Here is a 24,993-nt window from a genome sequence, read left to right on the forward strand (position 1 = left end):
AGATCTTTACAAAAAAGAGCTCACAATGACACCGAGGGAAATCTGGGAAGTGTGGTGTGACTTCCTCCCTCACACCCAGGGGCCTCCAGGAGTGAGTAGGCTGATAATTCTTTGTCAGCAGACACTCTCAAAAAGACATCCAGGTAAAATGAGGAGAATAACAATTTTCCCTCAATGAAGTCCTCTCTCTCATCCCTGAATTGCCTTTTCAGATATATGTATTTTGTTTTATTTTACTATTTGGGGGCATATTGGTTCTTAATGGTCAAAACCAATATGATATTATCTACTCAGGATGAAACTCATAAATAAAATTCAGCTACATATATCATGTGACACATGCCAAGCATTTTTAAAATTTGACATTTAAATTGTTAGTTTATATTAGTACTTCAAATTAGAAACATTGCAATAATGATAGGTAATCAAATGCAGTATGATTTAATTCTTTTTTTTGGTCCTGCCAAAAAAAATTACAAAAAAAAATTGTAAAATGAATATTTTTGCTGAAATTTGATGTATCTGTTTGTGTTAGTCAGCTTTACTGTGACCAAAATACCTGACAAGAACAACTTAGAGGATGTGAAGTTTATTTGGGACCCATGGTTTCAGAGGTCTCGGTCTATAGATGGCTAGTTTCATTGCTTTGGGCTCAAGGTGAGGGAGTACATCACGTGGTAGTTGTGGGGGAGCATGGTGGAGAAGCATCGCTCCATTTGTGATAGCCAGGAGGCACAGGAGAGGGGCCATAGGAAAGATGTACCCTTCCAGGGCATCTCCTCCTCTGTTACTCATCAGTTACTCTCCACCTACCCACAATTGTCACCCCAGTAGTTCATTCAATCTGGGATAAACTGATTAGGTCACAGCTATCATAATCTAACTGTCTCACCTTGGAATATTCCTACATTAATGCAGGAGCTTTGCAGGGACACATTATACCCAAACCAAAACACTACTGAAACAGCAGAAGTACACTCATTGGTCACGTTTAAGATAAATCTTTAGAGATTATCTTTAGAGCTGACAGAAATTTAAAAGAAAAATCCCAGCTTTTTATTTTAGGGTGCATAGTGATCTAACTTCAATTTTTTTGGTCTAGTTAGAATTTGATTTAGAAGAAGAAAATGATTTACAGTTAAGAGACTGAAACTTGATATTCTCAGAAGGCATGATATGAAATCTTTATTGTCTGTTGAAAACTTCCTTTTCATAGAACTTGAAGGCAAGAGTTAGAAGTGTTTATTTTATATAATTTTTATGGCAGTAGATATTTAGTTACTGGCAAGAAAGCAAAAAGCGATAACAAAAACCTGAATATTGCATAGGGAAATTTATGCCAAAAAGTTATTTATCGCTTATCTGAATTTCAAATTTAATAGAGCATCCTGTATTTTACTGGCAAGCATATGGGGGTTTGAAGTTTCTTTTTTCTTTTTTTTTTATTGTAAACAAATGGGATACATGTTTCTCTAAGTTTCTAACTAGTTGGTTGTATTTTTTTTTTCCTAGTACCTATTTGATTCTTTTTTCTCACTGATAAAGAAGGGAAAAGGAACAACCATTACTGCCGTTCTACCAAAGCCAGCACTAGTTGCATCTAGAGTTGAGGTTAGTATATGTGGGTTTCTTTTGGTTTATGCCTTTTAGATTTTCTCTATCATGTGATCTTTTCTTTTCTTTTTTTTCTTAAAGCAAATGATGTAAATGACACCAGTATTTATGAAAGATGATAGTAACACTGTATTCACTTAGAATTTCACAAATAATTATTTGGTCTCTTCTTGATAATATTCATTGTAATTTTTCATGTTTAGATTTAAAACCATACCTATTAAAATTTACTTCTTCAAAATGTTCTAACATTTTGAATAACATAATTTAATGATGAATAGCATTAATTTAGTTTGTACTTTGATATATTTTCCTTATCCAAACCAGCATAGTCCTATGTAAAGTCTGAGATACAGGTCAGACTACAGAATCATTATAGTTAGGACAACTTTTTGTTTCAACTAGAAAAGTCATTATTCAATATCATAAACTGAATAACATAATTTTACTTCTAAATAGCAAATGGATTAGGCACGGGACTTATTTATTTGAATATATATTAATATGACAAGATATCCACACATTTTATTTGTAGTTAAACTATCATCGTCCACACATTATTATATAAAATATAGAAGGACGTACTTGTATTTAAAAAATATGCATATATGCATACATACATAGATTGTATTTATGTTTATTAACATATTTGTATAGACATTTTTAGATATGAATATGTATTTAAAATATGCAAAAATATCCAAATTATTTTTCACTTAAGTGAAAAAAGTATTCATGAACTTTTGGAAGTGCATTGAAATGAGAATATTTAAATTGTCAAACTTTTCCCTCATTTGATATATTTTTTGAAGTATCCTAGTTAAAATCATTACATAAAAGCAGACAATATAGTTTGCCTTTCCACTCTTGAAAACACCTTATTTTCATCATATAGTAATAAAACTAATGTCCTTTTCCTGTTGTTTATAGGTTTCCAAAGTCCTTATCCTAGGGTCTGGAGGTCTGTCCATTGGCCAGGCAGGTGAATTTGATTATTCAGGATCTCAAGCTGTAAAAGCCATGAAGGTGAGAGAACATGAGCTCTGCTAGAATTAATATTCTCTCTTTAATGAGTCTAATTAGTATTTTGTAATTTAGATTTATGACCCTACCTCTTTTCAAAGTTGCTATAATTATTTTTCTTAACTATACTTACATGTCTATATTAAAAGAAGTTTGTTCATGAACAAAATTTTTAACTTTTTCAAATGTGCATACTTGTTGTTTAAGGAGGTTATACTGATCTCCAAAATTATAAATTATTGCTTACTCATAGTGAAAGCATACAAATCTACATTTTACAGAAGCTGCTTATTTCTTTTGAGTCAGTGAATGCTGTGAATACATTTGTCTTTCATTTGAAAGAGGGAATTTGAGCATCCTTAAGGATACTTCAAATGCTCTGCAAGATGCTTCAGGCACCTTTATGGTGGACATGGGAATCTCTAGTTGGGAGAGTAAGGGCAACAATGTACTTTGTTTGAGTGTTAGAAAGTATTACATGTCACCAGGGGACCCAATTTCCTCATCAGTTACTTGGAGAACAGGTTGATATGACTACAGTTTCAAGTGAAAAGGAGCATGTTTGATACCCAAGTTGGGAAGCATCTGTCCTTATTTCTTCAATTTCTTGAAATCTCTTTAAACATGATTGTAGTAAAATACCACTTTAGAGAAACTGTATTGTATATCTGAGGAATTTCTATTGGAGAGTGAACTTGGCCCCTCTTTGGTGTTATTTCCCCACCTGGTCTGTCTGCATCTTGTGCTAATCAGGCAAAGTGAGCTCTCTGTGACTTTGCCTCAGGCTTTGCAGTGTAGAGGTGTTCACCAGGGACCCCCAGTGGTGAGCAGCACCGAGATGTCAGCAGCAGAGGACAGCAGGCATAGAAAAACAGTTGGCTAAAGTCTTTCTTGTTTTCTTTTCTTAGTATTCTATAGTCAAAGATTTTCCTCTGATAGATGTCTGTTGAAGACGGTGGAACATAGCCTGAAATACCTTATTCTTCCTATTCATTTTCATTTCTTTATAATCTTCTCTATGCATGCATGGATATACATGCACAGGAATATATTTTTCATTCATGTTTTTAAAAAGATGTCTTACTTCATGGTATTATGATTTAATTTATTATTATCTAGATAATCAGAGGATGGTGTCCAGTGGTTTAGATTAATTACAGTACAATCTGAGTGTGTTCAGGCTTTAGAATATTTGTAAGTAGTGTACAATTTTTATGCTATTTGGGAGTTTTATGAAAATTTAATATTTCATAGTTTGTATTTTTGTGTATTTTATATCCATCTGTAGCTGAAGAACACAAATTTGTAGTTGTCATGTTATGATTACTTAGGAGGACATTAGAGATAAATTTATAAAATAAAAACATTAAAAACAATTATATGGTGCATGTATTATAACCCAAATTAGAAAAAAATAGAAAAAGTGATATAAAATTAGTTAAAAATATTTCAAAATTATTTGTTTTAAATGAATTAATGCCTATGTATGTATGAGATCCTTTTCTGCATAATTTATGAAAATAGTCATATTCATTGTAAAGCACATTAAAAAAAAATACCTAATTATACTCCAGTGTGTGGAACTTTTCTTTAGTAGAGAGATTTTCTGTAAGTTCTATTGATGATGTGTTCTTAGTTCAGATTCAATTATTTAAATTACAACCCACATTCAAGATGCATTTGCTTATCTATATGTATCACGCTAACATTCTGTTAATAATAATGCTCTCATAAAAAAGAAAAAATAATGCTCTCATTCTGAACAATTTCTTAAAATCCTGAGAGGTGACTCATATTGAGACAAGTCATAGGACTTGAGTCATAACATTGGATTAGAGTCCTAGTATTGCTACTTACCAGCTATGACCTTTGATGAACCATGTAACTTCATTGAACCTTAATTTCTTCATCTAAAAAGTGGAAATATCTCCCATGGTCTTTGTATAAAAATCAAATAAATTAATGGAAAATTATATGCATCAAGAGACTATTTGAATTTAAAGTAGCAGGAAAAATATTTAATATTTTTTTCAGATCCTCCCCTTAAGGTATGTAGGACTTTACATGCTAACTTATGAAATAAGAACCATCTGACCATATTTCATAATAATTACTTTGCTAACTGTCACCCTCATCCAGGTTTATAAAACATATCATTCTTAGTAGCCTAAATGAAGAATTGTTTTGAAGGTCTCCAGGTGGAAGAAATAGATAGGGTTATGGATACTTAATGTATACACATGAGGGTGTGCACACATATGCATGTATGAACGTAAGCATGGATTTTTGTTTTTATGTTTTTGGCCAATAGTTATTTTTCCTTTTATGTAATATGTATGAACAGCTGTATAGTGCTCTTTGTTAAAGTACTATAGCAGGTGTGAAAATCTAGAAAACAGTGGGAATCAGCAGAGGGCTCTTAGTGCTTCTAGCAAGAGGAGAACACATTATCCTACATTTTAAAAGTACACTCAACATTGTTCTTAGACAGATAATAGAAGGAGAAGCAACTTTGATGTTGCCTGTAATTCTATTTACTCATTTTAAAATTGTTTGACTATTTTATTCTTTTTAAGTCAGTTGAGCCATAAAGCTCAAGCATTTGTAGACCTCTAACTGGTGGTAACCCTTGTGAAGCAATTTTTTTTGATTGTTTTATTTTGAGGCAATTTCTTCCTTTCTTTGACCAAAAACTTATCTTTTTTTGATTTCTGTTCTCATGTACTGTTACTGATTACTATATCCAACCCACAAAATAACCCCAAAGCTCCTTTCCCCATAACCCTTTATTTGAGGGTAGCCATTGTCTTTAGATCATACATTCAGATACTTGATGGTTTTATTTTAGGAAGAAAATGTCAAAACTGTCCTGATGAACCCCAACATCGCATCGGTGCAGACCAATGAGGTGGGCTTGAAGCAAGCAGATGCCGTCTACTTTCTCCCCATCACCCCTCAGTTTGTCACCGAGGTCATCAAGGCTGAACGGCCCGATGGGTTAATCCTAGGCATGGGTGGCCAGACAGCTCTGAACTGCGGTGAGTTCTTTCAAGTTCAGTTGTAGAGTTTTGACCCAGATACCTACATGTGACACAGTTTGTTTGAACTCATCTAATGATTGTGTTCTGTGTACTCAAAATACCTTTCTTCTAACATGTGAGATAGCAGTTAGCAAACACCCACTTGGAAATGTCATATGATGAGTTCTACTAGTTTGTTTTGCAAAACAGCTGAGCAATAAAGAAAACTTTTGCTTTAACAGGTTTCTTGTGCTTTCTTCCTCCATCTTAGGATGTGGTTTTGCTCTGTTATCATGAAGTCTAAGAAATATTATGAATGAACAGTGAGATTTAACATAGATTAAGTGTTTTTCTGCACTGGTCCTGAAACATCTGACTTTCACATGTATGTTCATAATGAGATAGATCAGCTCCTACCATCTTCAGGCATCAGTTGAGTGTGCTGTTCAGTCCTCTTCACGATGCTTCACATTTTTGCAGCTAGATCATGAATGAGGATCTCTAACAAGTTGGGGTGAACAATTTGGAATACATTTGTATGTCAAACATAAAAGCCTAATCCAAAGTTAGATGGCAAGGCAAAAGAAATATAAATAATTTTGATAATGTTTTTAACCTAGATAGAAACCTATGTGAGATTATTTAAGTAATAGAATCTTATTATCTGAATATACCTTTGAAGGAATGGGAATACACTGAAATTTTGAGGCTTAGTGTACCTTTTTGATTTATGTTAATAAAGAGAGATACTAAAGTTAATGTGTAGGTGGTGGTAATATAAGTAATAGCAGTATCAGAATTTTTATTTCAAATATTTTTCTAAGTGCAATTATATCATGGAGTGCAGTGATTCCTAAGATTCTGGAATTAACTTTAAGACTTCTTTTTAAAAACATTGTGTTCAGGTATCTGTTAAAGGAGACACAGAGTTTGAGATTATAGAAAGTGATCATATTTGGTTCTCCTGCAGGAGTGGAACTATTCAAGAGAGGTGTGCTCAAGGAATATGGCGTGAAAGTCCTGGGAACTTCGGTTGAATCCATTATGGCCACAGAAGACAGACAACTGTTCTCAGACAAGCTAAATGAGATTAATGAAAAGATAGCTCCAAGTTTTGCAGTGGAATCAGTAAGGAATCCTTCTATCTGGGGAAACAGGCATTATTTATTTTGGGTTGTAGGAAGAATGATTTGTCACATGTAGTAATAACAGTTAAAATTCTTATACTTGCATGTATTTTCTTCCAGAAATGTATGAGTACCTCAGAGACATTGTATATTCATGGCAGCATTCAATGTTGAAATATTAGGGATAGGTATAAATATTTCATTTTATGTTAAGAGAAACACAAGGTCAGAGATGAAGCGTTTATCAGTGGTTGAAGTGCCAAGGCATCTCAGTCTCCTAAACTGAAACTAAGAACAATACAAACTTGCAATACTGAAGTGACTTTTTCCTTCTTCCTGAGATCAGTCATACATCATTTGTGTCCAAATGCCCTGAAAATGGGATTGGATTTAAAACATTTTTTTTTGAATAGAATAACCTTTTAGAATGAAATAGCTCCATTCAGTAAGACTCATGATTGAGAAATTATATCTTAGAATTTTAAAAGAGGATAGTTTTGTTTTTCTATTACTCATTTTTCATTGTATGCTATGCCTATCAATAGGGTCTTATCATTTTCCAGGAAATAATCAGCCTACTGTTTATCCTTTTTCGTCCCAAACCTTATTTTTGATTTTGGGCATGTGTTTGGTGAAGTGGAGGTGCTAGAGGAGGTTTTAAATGCTACTTTCCTATTGTAGAAATAGGCAAATCCTTAGGGATAAGGCAGGCACAACTGAGAAAACTAAAGTTGGGTATGTGTGTTTCAGGAAGGAATGCTACCAAGTACTGTCAATCAGGAATAATCCCAGGAAAGCTCTGCTGAACACTTTGGGAAGCTCTTGCCATACATTTATTCTTCCATTGCCAGATATAATTATGTCCTTGCTTCCCCAGGATGAGAAACAGGCATATGGGAAAGGTGTAATTACATTCCCATTGGTGGTGTAATAATATTCCATGACAGAAAAATATAACCACCATATGTTGTATTCTGTAAGTTAAAAAAAATTCAAGCTTTTGGGACTATTCTCAGACCGAACTTGAAAAATGAAAAATATCTTTCTGTACAGTATTCTTAATGGCTTATTGTGGAGTAGTACCATCTTAGCTTCAGCAATAGAAAACCTTTTTTCATTTAAACATGAACTTAAAGATTTCAATAATTCAGTATGTATGAAGAGTTTCAAATGCATGATGATTATTTGACCATGGTTATATTTTTAGAGAACAAGATATGATTTATCAGAAAAAGTGAACATATATATTTATATATCTATGCCTATCTATCTATATGTATAGATAGCTCCCTCTCTCTCTCTCTCTCTCTCTCTCTCTATATATATATATATATATATATATATATATATATATATATGTATGTATTTAAAGTCTCCTAGAATTTCAGAAATTCACTTAACTTTTGCATTGCAGCATATTTTTTTCAGAAGATGTGGGAATAATAGAACCTTTCCATACTCATGCTCCCCAAATCAACTGATTACCTAAATTGCCAGGCTCTTGGTATTTTCCCTTTTTCTTTCTTTTTTTCCTGATAGTGTGGTTATCTTTTCAAGTTTGGTGTCCTTATTCTTGTTTATAGATTGAGGATGCCTTGAAGGCGGCAGACAAAATTGGCTACCCTGTCATGATTCGTTCTGCTTATGCCCTGGGTGGCTTAGGCTCAGGCATCTGTCCCAATAAGGAGACCTTAATGGACCTTAGCACAAAGGTAGGTGTTTTCATAGATGACATTCTTACCAACCAACCAAACCAAACCAAACCAAATCAAACCAAACCAAACCCAAAACAACAATGGGCTGGATATTCTCTTCCCACTAGATAAAGTTATGCAGAGGAGAAATGACCCTTTTTCTCTTTCTAAATCACTATTGTTTCTCTAAAAGTGTGGTTGAAAAGACCACACTTCTGAGAGGGAACTGAAGTGCACATATTTATGCCAGGATACAGTGAGAGCCTCCAGGTTCTAGGTAAACTTTGCCTAAAGATTTGTCTTTATTATATAGTCTACTACCTTCAATGATATGAACTTAATCCAACTATATCTTAATCCAACTCTTCAGCATTCATAATGCTAAAATACTTTTAGTGGTTAAGAAAAGAATCAAAATATAATGCCTCATTTTCCCATGATTTTTTGAAACAATGTAACATGAATTCACATACCCAGTAAGTGAAGCGAAGTACTTTGCATAGTTTACCTAAAATTCAGATGACTAAACTCTATATTCTATTAACCTCCCAGTTTAACAAATGAGTGAACTTTGTCAACTACTATACACACATGTAATCAAAAGTGATATTTAAGCATTTATAATTTGTTTTCTATCAAAATCACTTTAGTTTATTGCTAAACACTTTTTTAAAATTTTTATTTAAACAGACTGAATTTTGATTCACTGTATACAAATGGGATACAACTTTTCTATGGTTGTATACAATGTAGATTTACACCAAATACTTTTTGAGTATTAAAGAAAATATCTTCAGAAATTTAAGATATGCTCAAAACAAAACAAAACAAAAAACAAAAAACGATGGATGTGTTGGTGCTCAAGAGGCTGAGACAGGGGGATCACACGTTCAGAGCCAGCCTTAGCAACTTTGCGAGTTTCTCAGAAACTGAACGAGACTCTGTCTCAAAATAAAAAATAAAAAGGGTCGGGGATGTGACTCAGTGGTAAAGTGCCCCTGGGTTCAATCCCCAATATGGAAAAAAAAAAAAAGAGGGAAACATTTAATATAAATGATTCTTTTTCTGAATCATATATTTAAAGCAAATAAAGCAAAAAACATTTACATGGACATATGGACATATAAAAATTTATTTTCTATAGTGTATTAGATGTTCCAAATGTTCTTAATATTAATCTGATCATTACCATCAATAGTGGTAATATGTACTTATTGTCTATTAAAATATATTTTTCACTTATAAAACCATTCTGATTTCTAAAATTGTTATGCAAAAGATTACAGCGAAGACAGTTTTGGAATGGATTAGTTTTCAATTATTTTTATTGTTAAAGTAATCATTAGCCTATTGAATGAGTTTGCTTATTGAAAACCTGGCTTTTCCCTTGAAATTAATTAATGATAGCATTATATCCTGAGTCATCCCCTTATATTTTCGAGGTTATAATTAATACAAATAGGATCTGCATTAACTCATTTAGGTCCCCAAGTTAACTTTTTATATGAAATCTGAGACTTGAAAGAAAACAGAGGAAACAGGTAAAAATTATCTCAATTTTCCTTCTACCCAAATATTCATTCTAGTTCACTAGAATGCAAAAAGCCTTCCTAAATTCATAACCTTAGTTTTCTAGATTTCTTTTTGCAGGCAACCCCAAAGGTAAATAAGTCATTATTAAATTGTTAATAGTGGTTACAGTATGTCCTAACCACTTTGAGAACCTCACAATAGGCAGCTATGGGGACAAATGTGTCACATTTTCAGTTGCATGTGCTAGAGCCTGTAGCAATGATTGGTGTTAAAAAAAAATAAATAAAATTGTGATACACTATGGAAAAATTTAAATTGAGTTATTATGTCATTATAAAACCTACTAATAATTAAAAAAAATTCAAAGTACCTTCCCTTTCATGCCTTCCTAAATCAAATACATTAGGAGATAAAGGGACATTTCTGTCTTAAGAGTATCAGTCACTATACGTCTTAAGGTCAGAGACTGTCTCTTTCATATTTTGGGATCAGTATTCTACCAACTGTGGGTACTCAGTAAATATGAAGTGATAATTATACTAATTCATTTCTGTCTAATCAGGCATGCATGATATACGACTCTGAGTATTTAAGCACTTAAGCAGTGATTAACCATAATAATAGCTGCATATGATTCTTCTAATTCCCAAGTCTCCTATGCCATCTTGGCTAACTGTCTACAACCATCATCATCTCCTTTCTCCCCCTCATCAACATCAACTAACTTTTATTGTGTGTGACACTGTACAAAGCACCCTCAGCTATTTTAGAGAAAGCCTGAGTCTTTAGACTTATTTTTCCACATTTATTTGTACTTATCACATTTTCTGGTTTCACAGAAGCCTAGCTGCTGAAATAATTTCATTTCCCTCTGCCTGATTGCTCAATTATTTTCTCTTTTTCCTAAATTAGTTTGATTTAATGTCATATCAGCACTTTGAATGGCAAGCCTCAATAATGTAAATCAAGCATATTCACTGCAGGATGCTATTCCTGGTCTCACTGATTTTCTGACACATTGTGCCGTCTGGAGTGTGGGGGAATATGGAGACTGGGTTTGAGACTTCAGGGCTGACCAAGATTTAGGTCACAGCATTTTGCTAAAAATCCTTGTTTAAGCCAGTGCCTTTCCTTACTCTTTGATACCTCCTGTCACCAATTTCCAGGCATTTGCTATGACCAACCAGATTCTGGTGGAAAGGTCAGTGACAGGTTGGAAAGAAATAGAGTATGAAGTGGTCCGCGATGCTGATGACAATTGCGTCACTGTCTGTAACATGGAAAATGTTGATGCCATGGGCGTTCATACAGGTAGGCAAAGAATCTTTGAGAAGTATAGTAATGATTTTAGCTCATGACTTCGATGACCATAGCAGTCTTTGTGAAGTTCTTTTCTTTAAATTGCTATTCCTATCTGACAGACTAATGATAACATTTAACACAGGCACAGTGTTTCATAGCATTGCAAATATTGTCACATTTAATTTGATCTTCACAAAATTCCTATGAAGTAAGGCAGAAATTACTATCCTGATTTCATTTGTGGACAGAATCAAATATAATCAATGAACTGGAGGTAAAATCTACATGATTTAGTGTTGACAACCTCTCTAGAGGTTGAGAAGGTTTAAACCAGATTGAGGTGTTAGTCACCAAGTGATTGAGAAAATAGACTCAAGTAATAAAAATAGCTTTCTTAGCAAGCTCAACCTGTTAGACAAGAGGGCAAAGATGATGACTTAGATTTTAGAAATGCTAAATTTGAGATGTGGGTGGAACTCTTGAGAAGGGAGTTGAGAATGTGAAATGGAACTCAAGAGCATAGAAATAAAAAAGTTGATACAAGGTCATTGGAAGTCATTTGGTATGAAGGAAATAAGTTGGAGACAAAGTATTCAAGGGCATAAGTACAGAAAGAGGAGAGATAGGGTCAACTGTGAACTATGGGAAACATTTAGATTTATAGGGAGGAGAAAAATGAGTATTGAAGACAAAGGAGAGAAATGAAGAGTTAGAAAGAAGCGAGCGTAGAATTGTATCTAGTAAGCCAAAGAGAGCTCTTACTTTTATAAAAGAGCTTTGTTTTTTGGCAGTGTCAAATGATGTATGAGGTCAATAATAAAGATTTAATTTGGGTTTTTAGATGTCCAAGAAGGCAATTTCAATGCAAAGTTAGTTCTGGGAGCCATATGGAAAGGAATTATATGGTAATGAGGGATAAGGAGAATTGGCAAAATTTCAAGAAATTTAGTCATGTAAAGACAGAGAAAAGTCTGTGTCTGGTGATGTTGGGAGATGGACTTGCTGAAGCAGAGGACATCTGAGCATGTTTGTGGGCAGAAGGAATGGAGACCAAGGACAGTGAGATTGAAGACAAGGGCCACGATTGGAAAGCAATGAGAATGGAAAGGGATGATATACAGAAGACAGATGAGCCAGACTGGATAAAAGAGAGATAATGTTCTGTAGAAGGAAGAACTTGAGAGACAATTTGAGATGAATGAGGAGAAGGGAAGTTGAAAAAGCTAATGTCAGTCCAGTAAGTAGATGATTAAAGCTTTAATGGTTAGATGAACTTGAACAAGGTTCTTATAGAAACCTTGTATAGAGCAAGGGTTTCTATAAGAAATGTGTCAGAGTGCTAGGGTTTAACTCAGAGTAAGGCCCTTGCCTAGCATGTGCAAGGCCCTGGTTTTGATCCCCATTTCCAAAAAAAAAAAAAAAAAAAAAAAAAAGAGAGAGAGAAAGAGAGAGGGAGAGGGAGAAGAATGTGTCAGAATAATATGAACAAAGCAAGAATCAGAAGGAATATCTGATATCTCTCTTCCTCTTATCTCTCTCTCAGGTGCATACACACACACACACACACACATAATTATTTTACCGACAAATCCCCAGACTGTTCTATGTCTTGCATCATTTCAGTGACTTGGTAAGTCACTGAAGTTGGCTATTAAAATATACCACCAGATAATGAGTGCTGCTTGGGTTTACAGGTGATTCAGTTGTTGTGGCCCCTGCCCAGACACTCTCCAATGCAGAGTTTCAGATGCTGAGGCGTACTTCAATCAACGTGGTCCGCCACTTGGGCATTGTGGGCGAATGCAACATTCAGTTTGCCCTTCATCCTACCTCAATGGAATACTGCATCATTGAAGTGAATGCCAGACTGTCCCGGAGTTCTGCCTTGGCCTCAAAGGCCACTGGGTAAGACCATAATGATTGACCACGCCTTTTGCAGATTCTTTAGAAATGGAAAATGGACACCTAGTGGAAGACAGTGCTGCATTTATAAATATCCCTCCTTTCTGTGTGCTCGCTCCAAATCATTTATAGAACCCTAAAGACATGGTTATTAATGAGCTTGCTGCCAGATTGAAGCAAATGGTATTGCTAGCTGGCTTTGTTTGCTGGCTAATCATAAACTAATCAAATCTGGGTGGTCAAAACAGGCTGTGAAAAATCTGCTTCTTAATTGCACTTTGCAGATGTTGCAAAGTGCACACTGATCCTTAATTATAGTGCTCAACTGGCTTCTTTAGGTGTATAGTCCTATAGCAAATATTAAAAAATTAAAAAATATAGTTTGCTCAACTCAGGTCTTTGGTACATATTGTTTGGATTTTAGCAATGTTGTACATGATAAAAGCATACAATACTATCTATCATTTTAAAATGAATGAATTAAAAAAACTCCACAGAACTTAACAATGTAGGATTTTTCCACAGGTAGATGTTGCAGCCAAATAAATAAATTTATTCCTGTTTAACAACTGCTAACAAGCATAATTGGGAGGAGAAGTTAGTTAAAACCTTTTGTTTCTATTAATATCTTTAGAATCTGGCATTTTAATTACATAGAACTTAAACAAAAATATTTACTTCTATAAATTTTTATGTAGCTACACAGTGCTGCAAGAAGTGATATAAGGCAAGCTGGCCTATGTAGGAGTCACAAGACCTATGTTCCCAGTGGGTTCTTCCACTGACTATGTGACTTTGGGCACGACACTTGTGTTTGTCAGTGACCTCATCTGTTAGGTGGGTCATTGTACTAAAGAACTCATATTTGGTTCTACAGTTCTAGGAATTATATTCTCAGATAAAAATAACCCAAACTGACATTACAGATAAAGACAGACAAGTTCCCAGAGAAGGAGCCAACCCAAACTTGCAAATTCCTCCATTTTCTTACCATTACACTTCTCCCTAGTACCAGCTAGCTACACTGTCTTCCTACCTACAGATATGTATTATACTATTTTCAAAATAACATTTGCAGATTCTCATCTGAGTGGAGGTTAAACACAAGTGGAGGTCAAACCTTATTTATCAAGGAAGCTATTGATTTGGAGCTGAAGAGGTGAAGGCTGGGAGCTGTAGAAATGCCTGTAAGGCATAGAAAGTGGATTCTGCAGTGCCTCTGTACTTTATCATGACTCACATTATTTTAAATAATATGGCTATTAAATATTTATGCAGAGCATCCAATCAAGTGTGCCTTATACACTGAAGTGGAATGACACCAAACTTTCAAAGAAAGATCAATTAATATTTTGGGCTGTTTTCAATACTTATGACTCAAAAGAAAAAAAAAAAAAAAAAAAAAAACTCAAAAACAAGTTCATCTCCTTCTTTTTAGGTACCCACTGGCGTTCATTGCGGCAAAGATTGCCCTAGGAATCCCACTTCCAGAAATCAAGAATGTCGTATCAGGGAAGACGTCAGCCTGCTTTGAACCCAGTCTGGACTACATGGTTACCAAGATTCCTCGCTGGGATCTTGACCGTTTCCATGGGACATCTAGCCGAATTGGTAGCTCTATGAAAAGTGTAGGAGAGGTGAGTCTTTTTGATCTTAGAATGAGACATATGTTACATGGTCATTTTGCAGGATTCAGAGTCCTTGTATTCAAAAGGCCATGCATTTGGGTATATAATATATACACACATATAAAAACACTTGTTGACATAAATATAACCAAGTTACAATATGTTTTATAACCAAATCAAGAAAGTTAAATGACATAAAAGACAATGGAGAGCACTGATAAGATCTCTGAGCTGAGGTCAGGAATTTCAGTGTAGTCCAATCTTATGAATTGGGGCTTAATGTTGGGAGAAATCCTAGTTCTTGGCTGACAGCAGTGAATGTCTCAAGTATGTAAACTTGCAGGGAGGAGTGTTCCGCTTCTCCTACCTAGGAAAGTAAACAACTGCCCCAAGTTGACCTAGTGTTATCATGGGAACCCATATAGGAGCCTGGTGGTCTGATCCCCCATGGCACATTGTGATCGGGCAAAAAGCCTATAAAATGTATAGCCTGCAATAAATGAGTTTGCAGGCTGCTCGCCACAAGCCTGCTTCCACCCAACTCCCGGGGTCTGGGAGTCTGAACCCTGCATCCTTACCTGAGCTAGCCTGGCACAATAGACAAACTACATTTTGTAGCCCAATGTGGGGCTTGAACTCACGACCCTGAGATTAAGGATCTAATACCCTACCAACTAGGCTAACTGGGCACTGCTACAGCTTTCATCTCCTTGTACTTCAACTTTTCATATCTGTAAAGCAGAGGGGTGGACCAAATGCTGTACCAGGGCCTTTCCAGATCAAACATTCTAGATGGAGAGGAGCACAGTGGAATATTAAGCTTCCTTTCATTACATGGAAAAGTTCTAACCTTTTGGTATCTTTAGAAAATTCTTTATAATGTATGTTACACTACTAGAAATTAAAATTAGCTTTTGAATATTCCATCTTCAAAGATGCAATGCTCTTCTGTGTGAGAGGAAGGAAAGGAATTCAGATGCTTGCCTCTGAGATTCAGTCCCTTGCCTTCCCCAACTAAGGCCTTCTCTCTTTTGCATGGAGGAGGTTTGGCATAGTGGAGAAAGCACCAACCTTGGAACCAAACCCACCAGATGTAACTCTTGGAGCTGTCACTTAGTAGCTAGAGACTCTCAGGCCAGACCCTGAGGCTCAGGATCATAGCCAGGAAATGAAGATGACAATACCTGATGTGTAGGGTTCTTACAAGGTTTGGGATTAGTACATGTAAAGTGTTTAGCAATGTCTTTTAAGGTAGGGTTACAGTAAACCCTCCCAAATGTCATCCATTCTTAATATCATTATTAAATTATATTCATAAATGTTGCATAGGTGCCTGTAATTCCAGTGACTCAGGAGGCTGAGGCAGGAGGATTAGGAGTTCAAAGCCAGCCTCAGCAAAAGTGAGGTAGCTGAGCAACTCAGTGGGGTGGGGATGTGACTCAGTGGTCAAGTGCCCCTGAGATCAATCCCTGGTACCCTGCCCCTTCCCTCCAAAAAAATGTTGTGTAGGAGGAAATTTTTTGAATAACATATGCTTAAATTTTTATCTATCTTTCAGTATTTCTTACTTTATGCCTATTTCATTTGTTGTGCAATGTAGGAATATAGTCTATATCTAGGTATCTAAGGTGGTTTGAGTGTGAAGCAAAAGGTTATTTATGACATATACTTCCATATAGGAATTCATTGTTATGTGACACAGAGTCACGAATCATTAAGACAAACCATTAAGAAATACATGCCACTAATAATAGAAAATAAAGTTTAAATCTATCACCAATTTATGGAAAGAAAAGGCATTTTACTGCTCTATCATATTCATACAGGAAAGCAGAATTATTACTATTTTGGTTTCCTTAATTTTCAAGTTATTAATGGAAGAGTTTGAAATAATGAATGATAAGAAACAACTTGACCTTTTAAATTAAAATATCTTGGTAGTTATAAAACACCAAGTAGTGGTATTTCCACCTCCATACTCATTTTAAATCTTATTTTTCCTATCATGCTTTTCAAGGCACAATAGAATTAGAATTCCAATTCCATGAAAAGCTGCACAGTCAAATAAGCAACTGTTATTTAGTTTACACTTCTTGGGAAATATTCTTCTTCATAATGTTCATAGTAAAATTTGCAGGCAAAAGAATCTGAGTGAATTTTGTAATGTTTTCATTTGGGACTTACTATCTGAGGGAGTTTTGTTGCCCGTGAATATTTAACACCTTACGTTTAGTTCAATTCAAGTTAGCAAATATTCCCTGAATTCTTACCACACGCAAGGTACTGGGAGGATACAGCAGTGAATAAACTGTAGATAATTGTCATGCATTATCTGCAGTTGGTAAGTTCAGAATTTATATTCAGAAGCAAATATGATATGAATTAATCTTTGGTAAAAGTAAAAATATAGTATGTACATGCATGTGCTATGAGAATGTGGGAGAATAATGTCAAGGAAGGCCATGATAGTTATTTTACTGAAAAGTGGTGAAATTTTTTCACTTAATGAAAGTGAAATTTAATACATGAAGTATGAAAAAGCATAAATTTTGGGCAATGGGTTAAAGTTATACATGCCTTTATATATAGGTATGCTTTCTTTTCTTATTGAATGGATTCCATGCACCATTCTGTACAAATTAGAATATGAATAATAAATATGTATGGAGAGTTATTTATAGGACTAGTTTCTTTAGGGCTAAATTTTAATTGGATAATACTTCAAATTTTCTTAAATACCTCAAAAATATTTTCTTGGTTTTATGCTCCCTAAAAGAGACTGATTTCTAGCAGTCTCCTCCATGCCTATGCTATATAGAGTATAACTATATTGTCTAGTTTTTAAAGATATCATTATGACTTGCAAATTGGATATCTGAATTGAACCAACACTTTGTTTATCCCTGCTATCATGAATCTTCTCTTATTTCTAATTAAATTTTGGGCAAGTGTGAAAAGTTTATCTGTTTTGCTTTAGTGTATTTTGAGTATGTACCTTGTCACACAATTGATGTGATGATTCCTAAGCTGACATTAATGGAAATTCGAATCTATTTGAGCACTCATGGAACTTAACCAAAGGCAGCATTATGACTGTTATTATTTTAAATTGAAGTCCCAAAATGCATAGCAATCTATTATTCCATGGAAAGAATCAAAGACAATGTTTATTCAATGAAAATTACTGGGTAGGTTGCAAGGTGCAACTTGTAACGTTCAAACTAAATCACCACATGGTTTTTCTAATTGATTAGTATACTGTTAGTTGTAAAGATGGTGGGAAGACACGTTTAATTTTTCATGGAGAATTTAGGCTCCATCTATTTTCAAAATCATAGTCTATCAGTATTTGTTATGATTTGTTAAGATTCTCAAGGTTCTATTAATATTAATGCTTAGGTATAAAGAAAGCCAACCTATTGTGGATGCTAATACTCATTTAAAAATTGTTCTGTTTTTGTGTTAATATATATCATATATCTATTTTCTATTTATTTGCTTTCTACCAAAAAGGACATTGGCATAACATCAAGAACTTATTGAGGAAGAATCTGTATACTCTGGCCACTTATTCCTTATTTTAAGATCTGTAGTTCAAAGAAGGTATAGGCAAATACAACTGAATTCTCTGACAATTAGAAGACTAACCTAATGTTAGATTCATTTCACTAAAACCATGGAGAAAGGGGAAGAGGAACTAAAAAAAAAAATCCTAAAATTCGAGCAGTGTTCTCACTTATTTTTTATTCTTAAGCCTCATGGGAAAAATATTCTGCATCCAGATTTGTAACAAATTAAAAAATTCTTTCTTTCATTATGAGATCTCGTATGTGCATTGCAGGTCATGGCTATTGGTCGCACCTTTGAGGAGAGTTTCCAGAAGGCTTTACGAATGTGCCACCCTTCAGTAGATGGTTTCACTTCCCGTCTCCCAATGAACAAAGAGTGGCCATCAAACCTGGATCTCAGACGAGAGCTGGCAGAACCATCTAGCACTCGCATCTATGCCATTGCCAAGGTGATATGTTAGGAGGAGTCCAGAGTTACTGTTGATGGTTTTGTTTTGTTTTTATTTGAATATAGTCAGGAATTCAGGACTTTGGGGAAAAATTTTACTTCTCTTCAGTAGAGATTTCTATGGAAGACTGTAGTCCTCCAAGGATTTTTATCAACTATTCTGTAAGTAATGAAAAATTATGCCTTTTTAAAATTTGACTTTAAGCTTGGATTTAAGGGCACATTGCAATTTTAAAGGATTATCACAGAGATACAATGTCCCTTCCTTTTAGGATATATAGTAGCAATGCTCTTAAGTACATTTGGCAATATTGACTTGTCCTTTTCTATCACCTTCATTACTTGTTCCTTAAAAATGTGTAAAACCCTGTTTTATAAAGGAAGATGTATACAAGGGTATCATTTAGTATTTGCTACCTAAGACCGTAAATAATCTTAATTATTTGCTTTTTTCTGTGTTTAAACAACAATTACAACAATTAACTATAAAAAAATCTCCATGATTATAGGCTTTTCCATGTAATTATTTTATTGGTGTTAGTTTTAGAACAAAAAAGCCCCACATTTCTCACTTCCACCCGCTAGTTTCTTTTTATGCAAATTAAATGCCTTATTAATCTCCTTTCGTATTTACTGTGCTTAGAGTTTTGAAGTTTCAGCTCATCTGATTTTATAAAAGGTGACTTGGGCAGCTGGAATCTGTCTGGTCAGAAATCCCTGAATGGCTTTTTGACATTTAAAGAAGCTCAGGCATTAATCCTTCAACAGTATCAAACCACAATGTGTCTCCAAAGCTCCACTGACCATTTTATGTGTGTGTGCGCATGTGGGATGAGCTGATGAAAATATGAATTTTACCTTTAAAGAAGAAATCTGACTTTATAATAATTTGCCTTTATAGCAACAGCAAAGTGCTGTTTATGATTTTGAACTCTCTTCAACTTTTATGTCCATATGTTGAGGGCCCTGGGGGAAAGGGGAAGAAGAGGAAGGGATGCTTCCTTCATTGCATTTAATATGTGTTCTCCTCACTCTTATGGTTTCTACATGCTGAATACTTAAGTACCATTGAAATTCTGAGAGATACTATTATCTTTTGATGAGTACTTTTCAATGTTAAGTTTCAAAATTAACATTTTTTGGGGGTGCTACACTTAGCAACGACAAGAGGTTGTTCCAAAAAGCCATTTCACCTTTATTTATTGTTCCTATTTTAGTCTTTTATTTAAAAAGAAATCCATGACATTCTTGTGGGTGAGGGTGTGTGTGTGTGTGTGTGTGTGTGTGTATGTGAGTACAATTTTTTTTTCCTCAGGCAAAGGACAGTAAATGGATATTTCCCTTAAGTCTAGTAATCATGTTTCTGCCACTTTGAGGCAGATGAAAAAGGGAAGCATTTCCAAGTTCCCAACCAGGCTGTAAAACTCAAGCAAATCTCTCATTCTTTTCTAACAGACTTATAAAGGATGAGAGAATTCAGGGCAAATGTGTGGAGTTTCGTTCCTATACAGAGTACCCCACGTACAAGCAAGAAGTGCAGTGTCTGAGATATAAATTATTGTCTGTCAGAGTGCCAGGAGAATGAACTGGTTTCTGTTTGTTAGAGGTCATCATTACTGTTCATTTCCACAGCAACCAGGAACTTGGTGATTTTGACAAAGAGCGCAAGGACTGTGGAGAGCTGAAGGGGGAAAAAGAATGAAGGGAGTGTGTAAATCTTCACTTACTTTCATGATTCTTAGAAAAGGGTAACTTGCTCTGAGGTCTGATTTTTGTAGCAGTCTTATTTCAGGGTGACTGGATCATCACCTCTTTTGATTTGGGGAGAATACAGGGATATATATATATATATATATTTACTTTTAGAACAGTAAAGCAACCTCGAACGTGTTTGGGGTCAATATGGACTTCATTACAGTGGCAGAATGTGGCAAAACTGCAGTGTGTGAAGTCCCAAGATTGACAGGATCTTACTTGCTATAGAAAACTGTGGATGTGACTGGAAGGTGTCCTTCTGTACAGTGAAATGACCACAGGATTCGAGGACCTCCTGCAGTGTGCAGGATTGGGTGACAGTCGCATGATGTTAAAAGTATGAGTATCTTAAGGTGCTACCTACCTGATAGTGTTGATCATACATTCATTCACTTGGAAAAAAAGACAGATTGTAGTCCTGGGAAATCTGACTATAGTTTCAGGAAGAGTTAAGCAAAAGAGACGTAAATGAACTTAGGAAATGAACATGACTTTGAGTGTTCCCCTTAGATGTCATCTTACTCTGGTCAATAGTCATGCTACATCTCACCACTTATAATCACGGTTTCTGATGCTAGAAATAAGTAAAGCTTTAAGGAAACTAAACTTTGTTGGTTGAAATATATTAGCAACATTACTAGTTACATATATTTACTAGCGAGGTTTAAAAATATAGGGTATCATTCTAAAATAAGTTGTTTTGAAATATTATAAGGTTATTATTTTTCATTGGGTTTATTTATGTGTGTATACATATGCATACGTATATATTTACATACACAAAATAATAAGAATAGACAACTTTTGAATATGAAGGTTTTGGTTTTGAGAGTTTATGTCTTCTTTAAGGTGCATTTTCTACTCTGCTTAATTACTCAGCTGTAATTTTACTTATGAGAAATTGCTAAAGAGAACTTGAGGAAAACGTTGAGCTGCCAGTCGAACCTAAGTTATTACTACATTGTTCTGAAAAAAAATTAGGATTTTGTAAAATGCTTGTCTTAGCACAAAAGTCATAGTAACTGATTCAAAATAATTTTCTGTTAGAAGTCCTCTGCAAGAAAATGTTCTAGACAAATAATGCCAAGTCAGATCTAGTGTTAGATCATGGTTTCTCACTAACTCTTGTATATTTATGTGAATCTAGAATGAGGGCATAAAAAATATTCTATTTGCCTAAGTGTAACTATCATAAACACAAGCTAAATGATCATTATGTTGATTCCAAATTTTCTTACCAATTTGACTTACCTGTAGTTAAGGTAAGTTCAAGAGATGCTATTAATTCCAAAGAGTTGTTCCAAACTTGGAACATACATAATCCATAACCCATTCGAATTAAGAGGATCAGGAGCAAACACCTGTTGGGGGGATTACCCTAAGCACATACCACTCTGACAGCTCAAGGCAGGCATCTTCTCTGCTCTTCGTAGATGTAGTTGGTGGCATTTTAGGTTTATTGGAAGGAATGTCAATGATGTCAGTTTCATGTTTCATATCTAGGTGAATAGCCTCAGGCTCTTTAAACAACACGGAGAGAAATGGTTGCTCTCTGTTTCCAACCAAATAAGACGTTTATAAATGTTTGCCAAAAAAAGTATCTCTTTCCCTTTTGGCAGGCCTTGGAAGACAACGTGTCCCTTGATGAGATTGTGAAGCTCACATCCATTGATAAGTGGTTTTTGTACAAGATGCGTGACATTTTAAACATGCAAAAGACACTGAAAGGGCTCAATAGGTAAGCCAGTCTTGCTCTGATTCCCTGCACAGAGGTTCTGTGCAGTTTCTGAATAGTCTTCTTATTCTTAAGCATTTGGCCAAAATTCTGCTTCAGTGGGGTAAGTAGTACCAACATTGGAAAATAGTAGCCATAGCCAGAAGATAAGTGGCAAATTTTTGGATATTATATTTTGAAAGATTCCCGTTAATATTTTTAGTCATTTTCCACCTCCACTCTTGCCAGCAAAAATAGTGATGATTTTATTAGGTCTTTTAAGTTTACAAAAATTGGTATACATGTATGAATGTGTATTTATTTATTTATTAACACTGAATGCTTCATGAATTTGCGTGTCATCCTTGTGCGGGGGGCCATGCTGATCTTCTCTGTATTGTTGCAATTTTAGTATATGTGCTGCCAAAGTGAGTGCTGAATGTGTTATCTAATTATCAAACATTATGCAGATTTAAATTTTATTAATCAGCAATTAAATGAATAATATCCCTGCTTTCTATAAATTTTCTTTCAAGATATGAAGCCTACTTTTACCTTTTGATATCAGTTTATATATACAGTGCTATATATTGATGAGAAAATGTCTTCCTCTGGTATCCTACTGATGTTTTTAACTATGGAACTTCTAGTCCAGCATACAAATAAGCCACATGCAAGTTTCTGTTAATAGACTCCTTACCTCTCCCTCATTTACATTTTTATCTCCTTCATGACCAATTATTTAAAAATTTCGTTTCATGCTGAGAATATTCTGATAATGTTAGTACTTTAAAATCTACTTTTTAATTTTTTTGTGGGAAGACTGCTTGCTAAGGCATCTCAGGCTTATGACATGACATCTTGGATATATTTTAAACACATATCTTTGATAAGAGGAGCATTCATTTCCAAATTAAGAACAAACAGTATGGTCATCTTTAGCTTCTCCCCTCTAAGAGGGCTCTGAAATAATCTCTTATTGAAAAGAACCTGCCTAGGGATATGTTTAGAGAAGGAAAAAAAATTGCATTTGAATTGTTCTCAAATTTTGTGAAGATGTAGAAAGTTCAATTAGTTAAAATGTTGTTGAGGACAGTGAAGTTCTGATAGCCTGGGTGACTCATCTATTTAGCAACTACAACAACAGTTGGGTTGCTGTACTGGCTTTCCTGAGTTGTACACAAACTGGGAAATAAAAGCACCTGCTTTTATTTTTAAGCAAAATTAGGTATTTCTTTATTTAACAATTTTCCATGTCATATGCTTGGTTTTGAACACAGGGAATTCCTATCTGACAAGGATGAAACTAGCTATAGTTGCCTGTAAATCATTCTTTCTAGAGATCACATAAAATGAGCAGTAGATAGCAAATAAGTTAGGAATTGAGCCTATACATTCATCTTAGAATTTTGCTGACTTAAGATTTCCTTTTCTGGTTTATGCTGCCAGCAGAACTTCCATGTTGAATTATAGCCTGTTCTACTGTTCAATTTAAGGCACCTGATTTCAAATGCCTATGAAACCACTCCAATTAAACCACATGAGGGTGCTAGAAACTTACAGTGTGCCAGATGTAACAGTGCAAGAGGCTTGGGGTGGAAAAGAGCAGATGTTATTGTGATTTAATTTCCACTTGATGTATATTCTGATTTTTGGACAAATTTAATGTTTTAATTGAATAGTTTTTGTTACAGCCAGAAGGCAGGTTGAGATTCTAACTAAGCAGAAATAAGCATATATTGAGAGTAAAAATGGTCCTTGGAGGATTAGAACAGTTCACACCATAGATCACTTATAATATCTTTCTGACTTCGATGTTCTGTTGCATTTATTAGCTGCTAATTTGACATTTTCAGTCTCCATTTTCTGACATAAATGTATTCATAAATAAAGGCACTTTCTCTTGTATCTTCAAAATGATCTACATTGAAAGCATTTTATATATGGAGCCTTTAATAATGTAAAAGATTCTAAAAATTATTTATATTCTGTGTAAGTTTGTTTTGATCCAGGGAGGCTAAAATGCCTAGTCGGTAACAAAAGCTAAAGAAAACTTGGAGTAAAAGTCAACAGATGATCCATGGCGTTAGTAAATCTAATATCTGAACTCATTATTTGACAGATAATTTACTGTTTACTTCTTTTTTTTTTTTTTTTTTTTTGGAGAGTCACTGGTGCATATATAGTGATATCTCTGTTATCGGTGACGAGTTCTGCTTCCTCAAATGTTGAAGTTTGAACATTAGAGAAACATGCCGAGGCAAGCATATAAAGCAGGTTTTATTTAAAGGTAATAACACAGACTTATCCTGGGAGGGAAAATGGAGCCAAGGATGGTATTCTGGTATCCCAAGAAGTGAGAGTGCCCTGCATCTTTTATAGACTAAAGTTTCCTTTGTTCTCCCGCCCTCTCCCCACTTATCTGTCTCCTTCCTGCCTATGTGAGTAGGCCCAGGAGATGCTGGTGGGATGGCCAAAAGGTGAGAAGCAGAGGGACAGGAGGAAGGACCAAATGGAGTGATCCAGGCAGGTAGCAAGGGGCATTAATTAGCAATTTCCTATCTGAATCCTTTTGGGAGGGGTAGCAAAGGCAGGTAATCTTGGTGATCAAAGGATTCTGGTGACACTGACATTACAAGCTCCCAGGGGCAGTATCCAACTTCT

The 24,993-nt window shown here is 34.9% G+C and overlaps 1 protein-coding gene and 2 non-coding genes across 3 annotated transcripts in view; 1 reads left to right on the top strand and 2 right to left on the bottom strand.

The window, feature by feature from the left end:
- Cps1 (carbamoyl-phosphate synthase 1) overlaps nucleotides 1-24,993 on the top strand; it is a 117,482-nt gene that overhangs the window by 35,114 nt on the left and 57,375 nt on the right. Inside the window, exons 12-21 of the mRNA XM_047544516.1 lie at nucleotides 1,513-1,611; nucleotides 2,545-2,640; nucleotides 5,486-5,675; nucleotides 6,628-6,785; nucleotides 8,368-8,496; nucleotides 11,178-11,322; nucleotides 13,008-13,218; nucleotides 14,654-14,852; nucleotides 18,685-18,861; nucleotides 22,235-22,353. Coding sequence (XP_047400472.1) covers nucleotides 1,513-1,611; nucleotides 2,545-2,640; nucleotides 5,486-5,675; nucleotides 6,628-6,785; nucleotides 8,368-8,496; nucleotides 11,178-11,322; nucleotides 13,008-13,218; nucleotides 14,654-14,852; nucleotides 18,685-18,861; nucleotides 22,235-22,353 — 1,523 coding nt within the window. The remainder of the gene's footprint in view (nucleotides 1-1,512; nucleotides 1,612-2,544; nucleotides 2,641-5,485; nucleotides 5,676-6,627; nucleotides 6,786-8,367; nucleotides 8,497-11,177; nucleotides 11,323-13,007; nucleotides 13,219-14,653; nucleotides 14,853-18,684; nucleotides 18,862-22,234; nucleotides 22,354-24,993) is intronic.
- Trnak-cuu (transfer RNA lysine (anticodon CUU)) lies at nucleotides 15,460-15,532 on the bottom strand. Its single transcript has one exon. It is a non-coding gene; the product is annotated as a tRNA-Lys (tRNA).
- On the bottom strand, nucleotides 22,658-22,765 carry LOC124981465 (U6 spliceosomal RNA). The gene has a single exon (XR_007107989.1). It is a non-coding gene; the product is annotated as a U6 spliceosomal RNA (small nuclear RNA).

This window comes from Sciurus carolinensis, chromosome 3 (genome assembly GCF_902686445.1).
Source record: "Sciurus carolinensis chromosome 3, mSciCar1.2, whole genome shotgun sequence".
NCBI lineage: Eukaryota > Metazoa > Chordata > Mammalia > Rodentia > Sciuridae > Sciurus > Sciurus carolinensis.